We start from the raw sequence: 16,567 nt of genomic DNA on the forward strand, positions 1-16,567 counted from the left end.
AAACATGAAAGAGTTTAATTATAAGAAATGATATTGGACAAGTCATGTAATAAAAAATAAAAAAAAGAAATTGTAGATGCTATCTGTTAATTTTCTCAGTACACTGTACAACAGTGAGTGAAGCACAATCATGTTTTCTTTTAAATTTATAAATATAGTTATAACTATTGAATGCCATCCAAATTATATAGGTAACTATGCTTTCATGAAAATATTGTAGTGGTAATGAGGAATTAAGATTCTTCTAAGAAAGATATTAGTATATTTTTCTCTCTGAGTAATTACACTGCTTTTTGACTTATACTATGTATTTCAGCTTAATAAATAAGAATTGCATGATATTTGCCATCAATTTATATTTTTGTTATTCATTCTACAACATTAAATATTGCTCAAATAAATCATTTTTATTGTAAGAATCAACAAATAAATTACATATGAAATTGCCTGTATCTTACCATTACTATATTTACAGTTTAATTTTCAATTTACAAGATTAACACTTTAGTAATTTTGAAGACAACATTTTTTTATTTTGTAAAATTTCATTTATGAATCATGGGATTACTTTTTTTTTAATTTAAATGTTTAGTCCATTGTCATAAATTAGATATGATATATTGCTAATCTGTCTGTGTTCTTTTAGTTAATTGTTTCCCTAAATAATATAAAGAAGGGAAAATTTAAAGAGTCTTTATTAAAAAAAAAATTTTAAAAAACCCACAATTAGCCATGTTATATTTTTTTGCATTTGTATTGTTTAATAATTAACTAAATCTGAAACATGTAGCATAAATGGCTAAATTTTTGCTCTTAATAATAAAGCTTAATTTAATTATTTTATGTTGAAAAATGAGTGCTTGTTAGTGGAATTGTACATATATTATTATGTGTAATTTTAAAACAGATTTTATTACTTCTTTAGGTGGTACGCTTCCAAAGCAATCAAAACCAAAATCTTCTCCAAAGGAAGTACTTGAAAAAGTGCCCTTATCTAGTCAACCTAAATCCCTAAGAAGTTTGTAATCTTAATTACATACATTTATTTCAAATATTATGATGCATTACCACATCCATATTTTTTTTATTAAACTTTAAATATTTTGTGTTATTAGAATTCAAACATAGAGTAGCACAGGAAAACAGGAAATTTTGAAGTAACCTTATTTGCACTAATAGACATAGATTAAAAGAGAAAATTAAAAAATGTGCTCCCTGTTAAGAGTTCCCATTCTTTTATCCTTTCCTGTTATGAAAAATTCTTTAGTGCACGGTTTAGAATGTCGCTTATATGTTTCAGTTCATTGTTAGTTGCAAAATATTTGTAGTATACACAAGGTGTCCAACGGAGTATTGTCCAATTTCAAAATTTAAAATCTGATGACCTAGCTAACCACCAATCACCAAACCGATTACTTCTAGCGTTAAACAGTGATAGGAGCATTTTCTACCAGTTAAGGAGGTTTGAACCTTATATTCAATTGAATATTGCGTTTTTTTAGCACTGGAATATCACTGATTAGCTATAGTTTCATACATTTGTATCCTTTACGAGGACTCTGTGCATCATACAGGAGCATCTGTTAGCAACTTTTGTAACTAAATTCCAAAATTATTGCATAAAATATATGCCGTCTTTACTATTTGTTTCATTCCTATATCGTCCTTTGTTCCCAAAATTTTTATTTTTAAAATCAGTTGGTGTGGGAATGAATAGAGAGAGCTAGCCAAGACGAAACATCCTGTTATCACACGCAAAATATCCAAATGCTAAGATTGGAGTATTTCGCAAGTCGTGGATTATAGCTGTTGAGTGAAATGACACGCTTTCTGAATGTTTTGCAATATTTGAATGCTGTATGATAAGCTGTTCCAATAACTGTGCATTGAAGTCGTGCATTACTGTCAGAAGCGCGCTCGAAAGAAAATTTAATTTTGAAATTCTTAAGCTTTTTAATGTTTTCTAAGCTGCCTTAGTTTTTTAAGCTGCCTTTAAACTTAACTCTAACCATATCCTCAACTAATGAAATGACTGTTTTTCCTTGGCAATTAAGCTCTAAAATTAAGCATTTAAAAATGAGTGTTATGGTATGGTTATGTAACCAAATGTATACCAAAACTATATATAATTTTTCAATTTCAAAAGTTTTTTTTTTTTTATCAAAAATGTTAATGTAGAAAAATGTGTGCATTTATTGAGTGAAATTGTCTATTTATTTATTTTTTTAATTTATTAATTTATAAAATGTCTTGCAGTTCTTAAAAAAGAAAGACGCATTTCTAGTCCTGCATTATCTACTGACTTACTTATACCAGTAATTAATAATAAAGATACTACAAGATCATTGTCACCCAATGCCAATGTACTTAAAAGTTCTTCAGCCAAAGACAACATTCCAAAGCATAGGTAATAAGTGTATTTCAAAAAATTTTTATATCTATAACACATGTATCTAGTATTAAGCAAGAATTCGAATAGAGTATAAAATTGAGAATTACTGATCCTAATTGGTTGAGACTTAAGAATCTCTAACATTTAACTTGCTAAAATTGGATCTCACAGATCCTAGTTGATTAAAACCAAAGTCACTATCAAATACAGTACAGATTATTCTATACATCATTATTAAATTTGAATAAAACATCTACCTAATAAATCCTAATGTTGTACAAAGGCATTATTACTAGACATTGATTAGTGATGTATTATCGAGTAATATTTTATTTTTCAGCATGTATAACGTAACTTCTAAACCAAACAAGATTGGTTAGATCTTGTTTTAGCAAATTAAATGTAAAAGTGCAAGATATTCTTCAGGCTTGAAACAATTTAAATTGGTAATCCTACCTTTAACCAGTTAAGCCTAGGTTTACCTTACATTCATAATTTATAACTAACTAATGTAACGAATGTTCGGCCACTATTCGGTATCCGGCTCTTTTGCCGAATGTTCAACTGAGGATTTGGAGAAAAAAAATTTTGGCAAAGCTTTTTTGGGGGAAATTTTACAAGATTCAATAAAGAATTGTATAAAATAATGTTTTTTACTATTCATTATTAGTTTTAAGGCATAATTGTTAAGTTCTAAAACTTGTTAACTTAGGTTTTGAAAGACATGTGGAAAAGCGAACTATGAAGAATTTAAACTAAATTACGTTATACTGTACCATGAGTTTTGTAATGCTGATTCTCTTTCTTTCTTTCTAATTATATTCATGCAAGTCAATTTCATCATTTTTTTAACACTCCATGTCTTAAAAAACGAGAACTCTTTTTTTAAAAATATTTTTGCTTATTTTTCTTTTTTAACTTTAAACAAAGCATGTTTTCTTGTATGGGACAAATAACTAGTAACATAGAAAACTGTGATTCTCAACGTTAAAGTCATATTTTAGAACTGAAAACAATTTTTTGTTTTGTTTCTCTTTTATATTTTTATTAGCTTTTCTTTCTATCAGCACTTTTATTATGACAGCATTTCTGAGTTATGTATTTCTAACTATTTCTGAGTAAATGTATTAATGACTAATTTACTGTGCAGTTAAATCAGAAAGTCTGGAATTATGATTTGCCATAAATCATTTTTCTCCTGCTGGGCTACTACTTTTTAATTTGTTTGTGTATTTCACAAAACATCTCTCATATTTTAAATCAATAAGAATTCGCTATCAAGAATTTAATTGCACTAAAGGTTTGATTTTATTTTACAGACCCCACAGTCCAGCACAAAAACAAAGGACGTGGCCTCGACAAAAACGTTCATCTTTCATACCAAAGCATTCACTTGACAGATGCCCATCACCAATGCCTCCTAGACGTCTCTCAGATATAAGCAACAAAGAAATATCGTCCGAAAAGCACAACAATAAGCCTTTAATCAGTCCTTCAGAAAAAAATTGCAATAAACCTTTAATCAGTCCTTTGGAAACAAATTGCAATAAACCTTTAATCAGTCCTTCAGAAAAAAATTGCAATAAACCTTTAACCAGTTCTGAAAAAAAGGTTTTAAGTAATAATTCTTCATCACCTCATGTTAAAGAATCTCCCGTCAAACTTAGAAATCATTCATCCAAAATAAGCCAAATTTCTCCCTCATCACCACTGAAAGTTATAGAAATAAGACGAAGATCTAAAGGATCACTTTCACCATCTCCAGGTATAACAATGAAATTATTTAAGTTTTTATAGTAAACTCAACCTAAATTAGTTAATAGAACCCAAACCCCCTCCCCAAAAAAAAACTTTTTTAAATGTTTGATTTGAAGTATTTTGCATTAATAATTGGAAACTCTAGGAGAATTAGTGTTCCCTTAAATTAGCCAATATTTTGTATTATCAACATTCGAGTTAAAGAGAATCCACTGAATTATACAAAATTTAGTTATTATTATAATGAAATTTCATATAATACAGTGGACTCTGTGTAATTTAAATGCTGATGATTCAAAATATTGGGACATTCAAAGTAACATTCATTTCCCTAGAATTTCCTATTATTTAATGCAAAACTATTAATCAAGATTTTGCTTGCAGTTTTGATTGACTAGAAATATCTAGAGAAATTCGAAAAATTTTATTCTTTGTCTAAACTTCATGGCGGGGGTGGTGGCCCTGGGTGGAATGGGTGAAGTACGTCCGGAGCTTTATACTCCTGGTAGGGTCACCCAAGGTGTGAAGGCCATTCCACTGTACCCAGCTAAAGCACAAAGGCAACAAACAAAGTCAGTCTTCTTCCCTCGTTCGTCCACGGTTCTAGTACCAACAGAAGCTGCACACTTCTCCTTCAATGCAATGTGCACCAGGCTACACCTGATTATTTGCTGTCCTGTATGGGGCTAGAAAGGAATTTCATCTTGAAGGGTCCGACGATGGTATATGATTTACTGTCGGTAAACGGTGTTCTGGACTTTCTTGTTCTGAGCCAGGTGGAATAAGTAACAACAACAACAGCTTATTCAATATTTTTCCTACTAATTAATTAGTTTTAAAATGAAAGATTTTATAAACAAATATAAAATAAGCCAACTTTAGCAAACAGTTGCACCAAAATATTTTAAATACAATTAACTTCCGATTGTCAGCCGGCAGTAACGAAGCAAAACAATAGTTAGATGCTTAATAATAAAGCTACATGTTTCTAGCCCATTTTGTATGCTTTTCAAATATCTACTTAATTATTTTAGAATGAAGTTTTATAAAATTTATTTTATGAATATTTTGTTCTTTCCTCCCATGTACATTCATAGAAGAGTATAGAGTAGCAGTTTTTATCTAATCTTCTAATAATTTATAAATCCACTTTTATATCAAGATTATTTTACTTATAAATTTTAAATCGAAGCTTATAATAAAATTCAAAAAAATTTGTGAGTAAGAGAAGCTAATTTTCATTACTAACTTGTAATATACTTCTTACACTAAATTCAGAGTTGAAATCCTCAAATTTAAGTAAACAATACAATTTAAGTAAGCAATAACAATACGATTAAGTAAACAATACGATTTAAGTAAACAACACAATGAAAACACTTTAATATCAGTGGATGAAAATTCTGTTTTTATTTATTTTAAAAGTACTATCTCATTATTTAAGTGCTATTTAAGGTGTGTACATATTTATATTTTTAACATTTGAAAAAGATCTTTCACTTTTAGCATTTCTAAGTGCATTAATTGTTTTTTATAGAAATTCTCAAAAGATCCACTACTAACAGCTTTAACACGGAAAGTAAAATTCCAACTTCATCCTCTAAGTAAGTTGTTGACTTCTCACTGATAATTTACAAAAATAAATTTTTAAGCTCTTATAAAATTATATTTATGCATTTATTTAATTTAGGAAAACTGTTTCTAAAGGAAAATAAACTGTTGAATTTGTTAAGTGTGAGAGGAAACCAAGAAAAATTGTTCTATGTTGCAATTCTACAAGCGTCCAAGTTTGAATCTCGCACATCAATGCAATTTTGTTTTCTTTGTTATAGACTTATTCTATTGTTATTATAAATTAGTAATGTGTGGTGAAAAAAACTTGGTCCAAGAAATTAAATCATCAAGCAAAATTTTAAAAAAAAATACAGTAGAGCCTCATTAATTGGGACTGTTGCTTCCGATTATCGAAAATTTGTACTGTCTAAAATTATAATTGTGAGAAATTTCATAAATTATTATTTTTATTTTTTTTTGATGCACTAAAGAGATGCATACATTTGAAAATTTTCGCTTACTACGTAATACTTTTTTGTACAAATCATGTTTTTTGCTGCTCATTTTCTGACATTGTACAGACAATCTTATTCACAAGATAAACAAATTACAAACACTGAGTCGCAATTTTTCAGTTACTTTATTTAGATTTTTGTTCGCATATATTATGAATCTCACGTTTGAATAACATTGCAGTGTAATTCTGTTTTTTTTTTTTTTTTTTCCAATTAATCTATATAACACTTTTTTATGATTGTTTTATACCAGGGGTTTCCAACTTACATGAGGCCGAGGGCCACAATTAAAAACACAAATCAAATGGCGGGCTGCAACTTAATCAAAATTTTATGTAGGACTCTTTTATGCTTGAAGGAACGTTAAATATTATTGTCAGATTTTTACCAAGTTGTACAAAACAATAGTATTGAATTACAAATTAAAGTAAGTAGATTTTAAAAATATTTAATAGCATATTAAAACATTTGAGCTACAATAACTTTAATGTGCACCTATGTATTAAACAATTAATGTGCAACAGATATCTAATTGTTAAGATATAAAACTTTAAAAAGGTTGGTATTAATACTTACGTAGTAGCCCACAAAATGTTCAATGAGAAAATTGAGGTTTGTCTGCTGCAACCACCGGAGAATAGATATTTACGTTTTAAATTTAAAATTTACAAATGTGTGTGTTAATATTTTCGTCCAAAACGAGTGGTTTCAAAAAGTTAAATCGGAGGATTTCTTCGAGAAAATTTCTGATACGCACATGCTAAATTATATTCACAAAATACAAAAAAAACTAAATAAAAAAGAGCAACATACATGATTATTTTTGTATTTGAATAAATGTTTTCTTGATGCAAAACCTGAGAAATAAATTTTCCTGCACCGTTAGTATGTTAAATTTCACTGAAACGAAGAAATTAGGTTTTTATTAACGAGAAAAGTATTTTAAACCCATACAGATTTTTTACGAAAATTGTTCGCAAAAATATATTTTAGTTATTAATATATTTTAGTTCGCAGGCCACAAAAAAAGGCTTTGCGGGCCGCCAGTTGGAAATTCCTGTTTTATACACTTAAGCAATTCTAGCATTTGAGATTATGAGAGTTTATTTTGTGGGAGTTCGCATGGTCCACCCTTAAATAAAATCCATATTGTCTTCCTTTGAAAAAAAAAAAAAAATTATTGTATTATTCATCGAACTGTTGTTTTATCTTGGTTATTTAGTGAATTTTTTTTTAAGATTCTATTTCTTTTATGTATATTGTTAGGAAGTAGTATCACTTCAGATCATTTTTTATTATGTGAGATTCTGCTGTACTGAAAATGCCTGTTTCTTCACTAATCTGAATGTTAAAAATATTGTACTAATATAATAAAATAAGCCAAAACATTTTTCACCATACATTACTCTTTTGATATTTTGTGACTCGTATCCAAGCATGCTAGTGACCCGGTGTTATTATTTTATTCCGATGTTTTTAACTAACCCTTTGTAATTATATCGTATCAAAAAGAATCTTCTGTATCGAATAAAAAAATTTTCACATATAAGCATCAATCCTAACTCATTCAATACTGGTGAGTTTAAAAATGTAAAATGCTGAACTAAAATTTTATTTTTGGTAGATGAGAGCTAAATTCTAAAATAAATAAATTATCAAATTTTGCTTTAACCTTCAATACAGCTTTACCTAATACGAAGCAATAAAATCAATAATTAACATGATCTATATTTTTTTTAAAAGTCTTAGCAACTAAAATATTGAAATAATTATATTTTGCTTTCATAAACTAATCAATTCGTATTTACGAATAATATCAAAGTTATTACATAAAAAGGAATAGATTATATAGACTATATATTTTTCAAAAATATATATAAATTTCATGACCTGTATGTATAATATGAATATTTTAAACACAAGGAATTTTTAGTCAATAAAATACAAAAATATATTACACTGCTAATAGTTTCCTATAAATTTAATTTGACTATTTTTTATTTATGGGTCCAATTGCATACCAATACTTTTTAAGTGAATTTTCATTATATTATATATTACTCTACCGACAATATATTGTTAATTATTATTTACATTTTAGCTCTTGTCAAGCAGTATTCTTTTAAATTTGTTTTCATATTATAATTATGTGATGCAAAGAATATCTTAAATGCAATAATGTACCAGTGATGTAATAAAGTGCAATATGTCGTTTTTAGTTTTTTTTATTACTGAACGTTAAATAAAAGCTATAGAAATTTTTTAAAACTTTTTTACCATCAATCTTAAGAGTAGATTCAATTAGACTCTGAAAAATAAGAGAAATTATTAGAACCTACACTTAAGGTAGTTGACAGCTAAATTGCTTGATAAATTAGAACTCAACTTATACTTCATAGAATATGTATATATTATGGAATAGATAATAGTTAACTCAATAATTAACAGCTCAAGATAATCTGATCTTCAATAACAAACACAAGGTTTTCTAACCTAATATTAAAAGTGTTATTTGTTGTGATTAAAAGGGTATAAGAAAAAGATTTTTGTTGGAGAATATTGTATGTTAAAAAGGACACATCCTAACTTATTTTTCGTGCCCCTTCTATGAATTTTGAAATATTGGACGTTAACGCTTAAGCTGAACAAGTGAAGCTTGTTATTTTAGTAATAACTTCCTGGCATGTTACATTTAATGGAGAAGAAACACACCTAACCAAAGGCACTAATCAACAGTTAGGTGAAGAACGAAAATTGTTTACTGTTTTGGAACAAAGCTGATTTTTGCGCAAAATTGGACTCAAGTCAGGCTTTTTGCCTGTGCTTTATTTGGGCCGATTTCATTGTAACTATGGAAAAAAAAAATCTTTTTTTTTTAAAGGCAGTTATTGCTGGTTTGTAAAATACCGCAATTTTACTACCTCTCGCGAGTTTCAAATCGCACATTTAAATAAATACTTTTCTGACACGATATTTTTTTTTCTTTGCCAATTCCATCGTAAATCAAAGGTATTTTCAACCATTTTTCGTCAGTTTTTGTGATGCTTTCCCACGTGGTTATTATTACATGCGAATTGTTAATGTCTCATTTAAATAATTACTTATCGACTCGCTTTATTTGTACTGCTTCCATCTCCATTGTAAATCTAAGTATTTTTCTTAAAGGGAGTTATTGCTACCCTTATTCACGAGATTTTGACCATTCCGTTACTTTATGTTAAGACATGCGAGTTACTACTCTCACATTTAAATTAATAATAAAGCGCTTCTTTTTCTGAATTCATCATAAATCACTCCATTTTAACATGCGAATTTTATCACGCATTTAAATTACTTATTGACTTGCTTTACTTGTAATGATTTCATCGTAAATCCAAGCATTTTTCTTATAGGCAGTCATTACTTCACTTTTCCGCGATGGGTTATCTCGATCCAGATTGGTTGTTGAAACGTAGCATTTGTTTACGTTATCAACTGTTCTTTGCATTCTATTTCCCAAACCCGTTAAGTATCAATTCTCCTAAGTGACACATTCTATATTCTTTTACAAAGATTTCAATTCTCTCAGTATATATTTCTTATTTAACACAAAGCCATGCATTCGAACGTTACTGAATTTAGAATCCCGATATTCAATTAGAAGATTATTGCAACCTGAATAATTCAAAAACCGGTAGAAAACGAGTTTTTAAACTGCTCACTGTTAGCATTTTTTTTTGCTTTTTAGGCTAGGCTTTAGGTGACATTTTTAGTAAAAAACAAAGAAAACGTTTTATATTTAACACTCATAAAACTTCTAATAATTCAAAAAATAGTAAAGCCAAATAAATATAGAATCTTATTTTGTACTATAATGGTTTTAATTTCTGGTAAAATCCTATAAATTTTCTTTAATTAAATGTATTTTTTTACACTTTCATTCTGTGAGCATACACTTTTTCAGAATTTATATTTTTCTTCTAATTATTATAAATCGATAATTGATGAAAGGAATCATATTCACTGAATATTCTTGCACCCCTAGGCATAAAACATCTTTTTAAGTCTTTTTTAAATATGAATTAAAATGTGCTCATGATGAACTTATAATTCGAGCAAATTGCATAATTTCCCTCAAAACCTCTTTCACACAATTAAAGACATTCTGCTCCTCCGCATATAAGTAATAACAAATTTTGAGAATCAAGAATAAAATTGAGATTAGACAATCAACGAACACGTAAGTTTTACCTTACATTAATTTAAATTATCCTAATTCAACAAATTATAATTCGTTAAAAAAAAAACTTCAAGATAATTTGTAGGAGGTTTAGATTTTATTATGGCAAATAAAACTAAATTGAACAAAATGGAAGAATGTTATGTTACAATGAAAGGTTGTAAGTTGTTTGTAAATGAACATATAAAAAAGTACTACAATGCATTTGAAGTCTGTGAAAAAATTCTGAATAACCCAGCTGTTATGTTGCCACTGTAGAAAGAGAATCCTCGGAATGGAGCTTTTCCTTTTTCTTGAAAAGAATTACCAGCTCTCATTTCTGAAAATAAAAGTTGACATCAATAAAATATCACAAGACTAACATAAATACCTTATCTAACATGAGAAATATAAACCCGTAAAAAAATGTTAACTCACTGAATTTTACAACTTAGTATCAAGCATTATTCATTCTACTTTTCTCATCTAATTTAAATTTTATTACTTTTAGCCATATCAGAACTACAGGTCTAAAAATACAGTTGAAAGTGATTATCTAATACTCTAAATTTGCCACTTAATCATACATCTAAGACTGTTTGTAACCTATTTAAAATTTTTAGTTTATATTCTAATTTCATGTAATAGTACTAATTTTGCAATAATTCGATAGGAGAATCTTAAATTACTTTACATAGAATAAATCAATGTATCATTTATAAACAGAGCTAAAATGAATTTATAGCTTTTGAATCGATCGATAAGTTTAGGAAACAATGTCAGGGATGATTGTGAGCCCAAGTCAAAATTCCGGAATATTTCTTGAGTTTAAAAAAAAAAAAACTTTTAAATTGAATTTAAAAAGGTTTTTTTCTTCCTTTTTATCAATATTTCTTAGTTTACTTAAAATATATACAAAATTACACATACTTATGAGGACCAGGAGAAGTAATTAAAATTTACAAATACGTCTTTCTTTCCTGAGTTTATGATTATAATAACTAGTTACTGATAAAAAATGAATATTAATCATGGATATAAGCTTATTAAGTATCTCTCTGGCTCTCCCTTACAAACAAAAATAAACTGCATTTTAAGTTCCATTTTTGAAAATTTGATTTCCGGAACCTTCTGTGATCAATGATTTTTTTAAACGCCTGGACCTTCGATCTCCGGAAGCTTCCGGATCATTGTTAGCGAAAAATCCGGAAATACAGATCCGGAGCACAATCAGCCTTGCAATGTTCACTCTTAAAATTATGTGAACATAAATCATGCATAAAAAATTAAATGACTTCAATTAGGAACAATCATCACACGATAATTTGTTGCTTTTAAAATTATTTTCGTACAAACTTAACACATTTATTATCTCTTTGAAAATTCAGGATTTTGTATCAACAGCAAGATAGAATCTGTTTAGATTCTAGAATGTAGTTAAGAGTTAGTAAATCAAATCAACTATGTGTCAATCAACAGATTTAATTCGCCTGTAGAATTAGCAGTTTGAAAACATTTGTTTTCCAGTTTCACATTTTTGAAATTTTTTTAAGACATTATCTTTAAACTTTATCCAAGGAACTCAAAGAATTTTTTTAAAGTTAACTGATTTTTTTATATAGCTAGAAATGCCCAAATCAAATTAAAGATGATATGCCTAAGATGTTACAAAAAAAAAAAAAAAAAAAAAAAGCCTGCACTATCTTTTTTAAAATTTCAAATGTTCCATCTAGGATATTTGACCAATTATATGATCAGCATGGCTAAAAATTCCTTTTTTTAAACAGAAAAATTTTATGCAGAAGTGGATGTGAACAATATTCTCAAATAAAAACTTTTGTAACTTTTTTTCTTCGGGACTAACTATGATAAAAACATTGATATATGTAGTTTTTCAGATGATCATCAACATAAAGTAGTAACTTTGTTCTTATCTTTTAACTTCAATAAAACTTTCACTACCTAAGACAAGATTTTTCCAAAACACATAAGACAATAATTTAAAAGACACAAAATAGGATAAAAAATTACCGTCGACCCATAGGAGATCTGCTGCGGTAGCCACCAGAGCCATAATCATTTCCTCCTCCACCGCCGCCATATCTGGAACCACCTCCGCTACCGCCACGTCCACCTCGGAATCCTCCGCCTCTTCCACCTCTCCTAAATCCACCATCTCCTCCAAAACCTCCACGACCACCGCGGGAGAAACCTCGATCTCGACCACCTCCGAATCCGCCACCTCTTCGTCCACCACCCTTGTTCTTTGATACATCAACTCTTATTTCCATACCATTAATTGTAGCTCCATTCATCTCTTTAATAGCTTCATTTGCATCATCATCATTTTCAAAATCAATGAAAGCAAAACCAGGAGGATTGCGAGCAACCCAAACTTTAGTTAAATTACCAAATTTACTAAATTCTCTTTCGAGATCTTCTTTCTGTGTGTCATTACCTAAACCTCCCACAAAAACTGACATAGGTGCCATTTCAGTATCTAAAAGAAGAAAAAAATTTGTGTCATTAAAATAATTCTGATTATAATTTAATAACTCATAATACGTCTGAACTCAACCAGATAATTTTAGAAATTGCAAAACCCAAGTGAAAATGAATTTATAAATGTACAAAACAAAGGAATATTTTTCTGACTTGTTACATTAGAGCTGTTTTCTCCATTATTGTTTCTTCTTTCTTTTTTGATGATTTGGATACATTTTGCATTTTAACTGAATTCTATTAAAAATATCCCCCCCCCCTCTATCCTAGAAATTCCGCAACTTAAATAGATATTTTCAATTTTAACTGAAGCAATTGTTTAGAAATACCTTATTTTTCCCTTCTTCAGCATTTTTATTTCGAGCTTTAATTGCTCCTAAACTAAATTTAATCATTAGAGCTAAGTTTTTTCTTGTTTATGATGCATTTAACATATTAACTTAATTATTAATAAAGACCGACTCTTTCTTTCTATCTTTGTTATTCGATTTTTTAGATCCCACGGTAAGTGGTAAAAAAGGTGAAAGTGGAAAAAAAGGTGAGATATCTCGATGTATTAAGCTATAAATAAAGATTTAATCTAAAGGAAATTTATATTGGTGCAAAAAAATAACTTTTGAATAATTTCACAATGCCTAAAATGAAAGAAATTTCACAATTTTTAGTAGTCTTGAAAAATCTTAACCACCACTCATTTATTTTCCGAGGTTAATTAATTTTTTTAAGGTCACTATTTAAGCAACTTATTAGTTTGGATAATGCTTATAAAATTATTTAAAATTAGATAAATATATTAAGTTCAAGTCTGATGAAAAAATAATCTTTTAGTGATGATGAGGCAAAAAGATTTAATGCTTTAAAAAAAAAGACATTTTGTAATTATATAATTAAGGAAAAATTTCTTTTTTAAAAGCCTATTCGTGCTCTTTTAATTTTTAGAAACCACACTGCTTTTGGAGAAGGGTGAGAAATTCTCCATTTTTTTTCTGCCAGAGATCAAAATCCTGACTTCAACATTAAAATTTAATAAACATGCAAAGGGATTGAAAACTTATCGGTGCAAGGAAGTGTTATCAGATTAGAATAGAAAAGGCATTATTTCAATAGTTATGACGTTTCCAGGCACTATGATAAAATAGTTTTTATACTTCCTAAAGAATTTCTTTTAAGTTATATGAACTATTACTCATTACAAATACTGCTAATGAAAACTAGTTTAATAAAAAAAATATTACTTAATAAATATAACTTAAACAAATAGTAATTAAATTTTTTTACAGATAATTTCAACTGATTAGACAGCTATATGGAATTTTTGTAATATCAGATGCATTAAATGAAAATAGGCCGCTAAACAGCAACTGTATGTGAGAAAATAATAAACAGAAGATCATAGGAGCACAACTTGAATGACATTAACTCTTAGCTATTCCTTGAAATACTACATATTTGATCTTAAACTAACAGTCGTCTGACATCTAGTTAATTATAGATGGAGAGATCAGCTAAGAATACAGAAACATCCCCTAATAATATGTTATAATAAAAATTTATTCGAAGGTTCATTTTATGTTACAGCAACATAATTTAACCTTTTAAATTTGCATGTAAGATTTTATTTCATTGTTAAACAATTTATTATAATCATTAATTAAATCATTCAAATCGACAACAGTTTAAAATTACTAAAAAAAATTAGTTTAACGATCCAGTTTCCAGAGATAAAGGGTAAAATCTTTTAAAACAATTTACTATAATGCTAACTGTAACGACATGCAACATAGATTGATAAAATATATACAAGAATGACTTCGAAATATTAATTGCAATAGTGCCATATACCTATAATACACATATAAAAAATTATTTTTAAGCTAGGCAAGTACAAAAGAAATAATTATCTACCTACAAACGGGAAAATTATCTAAGTATATTGGCACTAAAGTATTTGGTCGAAATTTTATGGAAATCCTAAGTACTTGCGGTACAAACTTAGTCTCATATAATATGTCGCTCTATTAATATTTTTATAATTTAACTTATACTATACTTTATAAACTAGAAAGAAAAAAAGGATTGACAAATGGCGGAAACAAAGGACTAGGCGGTATATTAGATTAAAATAATTATTTAACCAAGATAGAAGAAATATAAATACCATAAAACAAAATTAGAACACTATTTATAACAATTTACACATAAAATAATTATTTCACAATTGTAAAACTTACTTTATACGTTGAAATTTGAAATGGCTAAGAAACGTCGTGTAAAGCCGGGTAAAATGTTACTCAGAAAGAATGATGCCATTACCATGTGGTTTAAATGTCTCCTATAAATAGCTTCACTTCGCTTTCATTATTTAAATTTTTTTTTAAATAGTACGAATTTAACGACATTATTCACTGTTAAAAATTCGCATCGATTTAAATTTAATGAAAAAACGATAAATTTTAGTAAATCAATAAAATATGTAAATGAAATATTCATAAAATCTCATGATCGTGACCGTAGGCGTAAAAAAGAAGCTTGAGTTGATCTTCGATCTTGGTTGTGTTTGTGCTTTTATTTATGTTTTTGAATCAAGTTTTAAACAATATTATTGGCGTTTGCTATTGAAGTATAATACTTTATATTATAGGTAAGGAATTGATCGTTTTTAAATTACAATATAAGAGACCTGATTTGAATGACTAAATTAAATGAGCAACTATAAACTGTTTATACAAACTTTTGTGCCCAAACCTTGTCTGTTTTAAAAATATTTATTTGTTATTAGTTTTGCTGACTAACATTACTTCCTCTTCTCATAATGTAATACGTTTTAATAATTTACAGCTACAATAAGGTGATTCCTTAAACTTTATATAGTTCTCTAACTTAAAAACTTCCGAGTCTCGAACTATAATTAAACAAAATGTTCCCATGTTATGCATTGCTGATAGAAACAATTTTGCAGGTTACTTACGAAATTTTTTTTAGTCTATTAATAACTATTATATAAAGCTGATCAGTACCCTCCAACTAACGAAAGATTTTTAAATTTAACAAAGAAAAATTTCTATGCCATGATCTGTGGCAGAAAAATCGCCAAGTCTTTTTTTTTTTTGTTTTGTTTTATAACCAGCGTTGAATGGCCGACCCTATTCTGAGTTAACAACTATCAATGTTCAATTACATATCCTTGCTATTTTGAATTCAGCCCAGAAGACATGGGAACTATTTGAAAAAGCATTTGGACAAACTAGTCTTCATGCATGACTTATTGATTGAACTAACTTGCATTTGTGTTAACTAAAAACTATCACAGTTAGCCTGACTGCCATTCAAAACCATGTGGATTCTAATCCATAATCATGTCCCGCAGTGGACTGATCATTAAGACACGGTTCCCAGCAGATCACCAAAGCAAAGCATCACTGGCTGCGGTCAGTGTGCAGGTGGGTGACCACTTGGATCAGTCTGCGTAGGGACCGAGGGTGTGCGGTATTGGTCCTCGTTAAACTGTGCTACCGTAAAGTGCTCGACTTCGCGCGCAGGTCGTCGGGCTACCGAAGCGAGGGTGCCATTCCCTCCGCAGAGAATCAAAATTGTGATGGCATGTCTTCGGATCATCCTCAGGGATGTTTCCCAGACCGTCGCCAATAG

The 16,567-nt window shown here is 28.6% G+C and overlaps 2 protein-coding genes across 5 annotated transcripts in view; one reads left to right on the plus strand and one right to left on the minus strand.

The window, feature by feature from the left end:
* The window catches only part of LOC107452837 (serine/threonine-protein phosphatase 4 regulatory subunit 4), a 43,207-nt gene extending 37,132 nt beyond the window's left edge, over positions 1-6,075 (plus strand). For all 4 annotated transcript variants that reach the window (XM_071184960.2, XM_043047252.3, XM_043047250.3 and 1 more), the window contains exons 22-26: positions 926-1,018; positions 2,257-2,407; positions 3,712-4,157; positions 5,688-5,754; positions 5,841-6,075. In XM_071184960.2, the coding sequence (XP_071041061.1) occupies positions 926-1,018; positions 2,257-2,407; positions 3,712-4,157; positions 5,688-5,754; positions 5,841-5,865 (782 nt within the window). In that variant the 3' untranslated portion in view covers positions 5,866-6,075. The remainder of the gene's footprint in view (positions 1-925; positions 1,019-2,256; positions 2,408-3,711; positions 4,158-5,687; positions 5,755-5,840) is intronic.
* Positions 6,076-10,516: 4,441 nt separating this feature from the next.
* Positions 10,517-15,468, minus strand: LOC107452817 (RNA-binding protein Rsf1). Its single transcript, XM_087163931.1, has 3 exons — positions 15,151-15,468; positions 12,449-12,917; positions 10,517-10,757 (listed from the first exon to the last, which is right to left on the minus strand). Exons 2-3 carry the CDS (start codon positions 12,907-12,909, stop codon positions 10,742-10,744), a joined length of 477 nt encoding a protein of 158 aa, XP_087020057.1. The 5' UTR covers positions 12,910-12,917; positions 15,151-15,468; the 3' UTR covers positions 10,517-10,741.
* Between the last annotated feature and the right edge of the window lie 1,099 nt (positions 15,469-16,567).

Source organism: Parasteatoda tepidariorum, chromosome 5 (assembly GCF_982258835.1).
Source record: "Parasteatoda tepidariorum strain Cologne lab strain chromosome 5, Ptep-v5.0, whole genome shotgun sequence".
Lineage (NCBI taxonomy): Eukaryota > Metazoa > Arthropoda > Arachnida > Araneae > Theridiidae > Parasteatoda > Parasteatoda tepidariorum.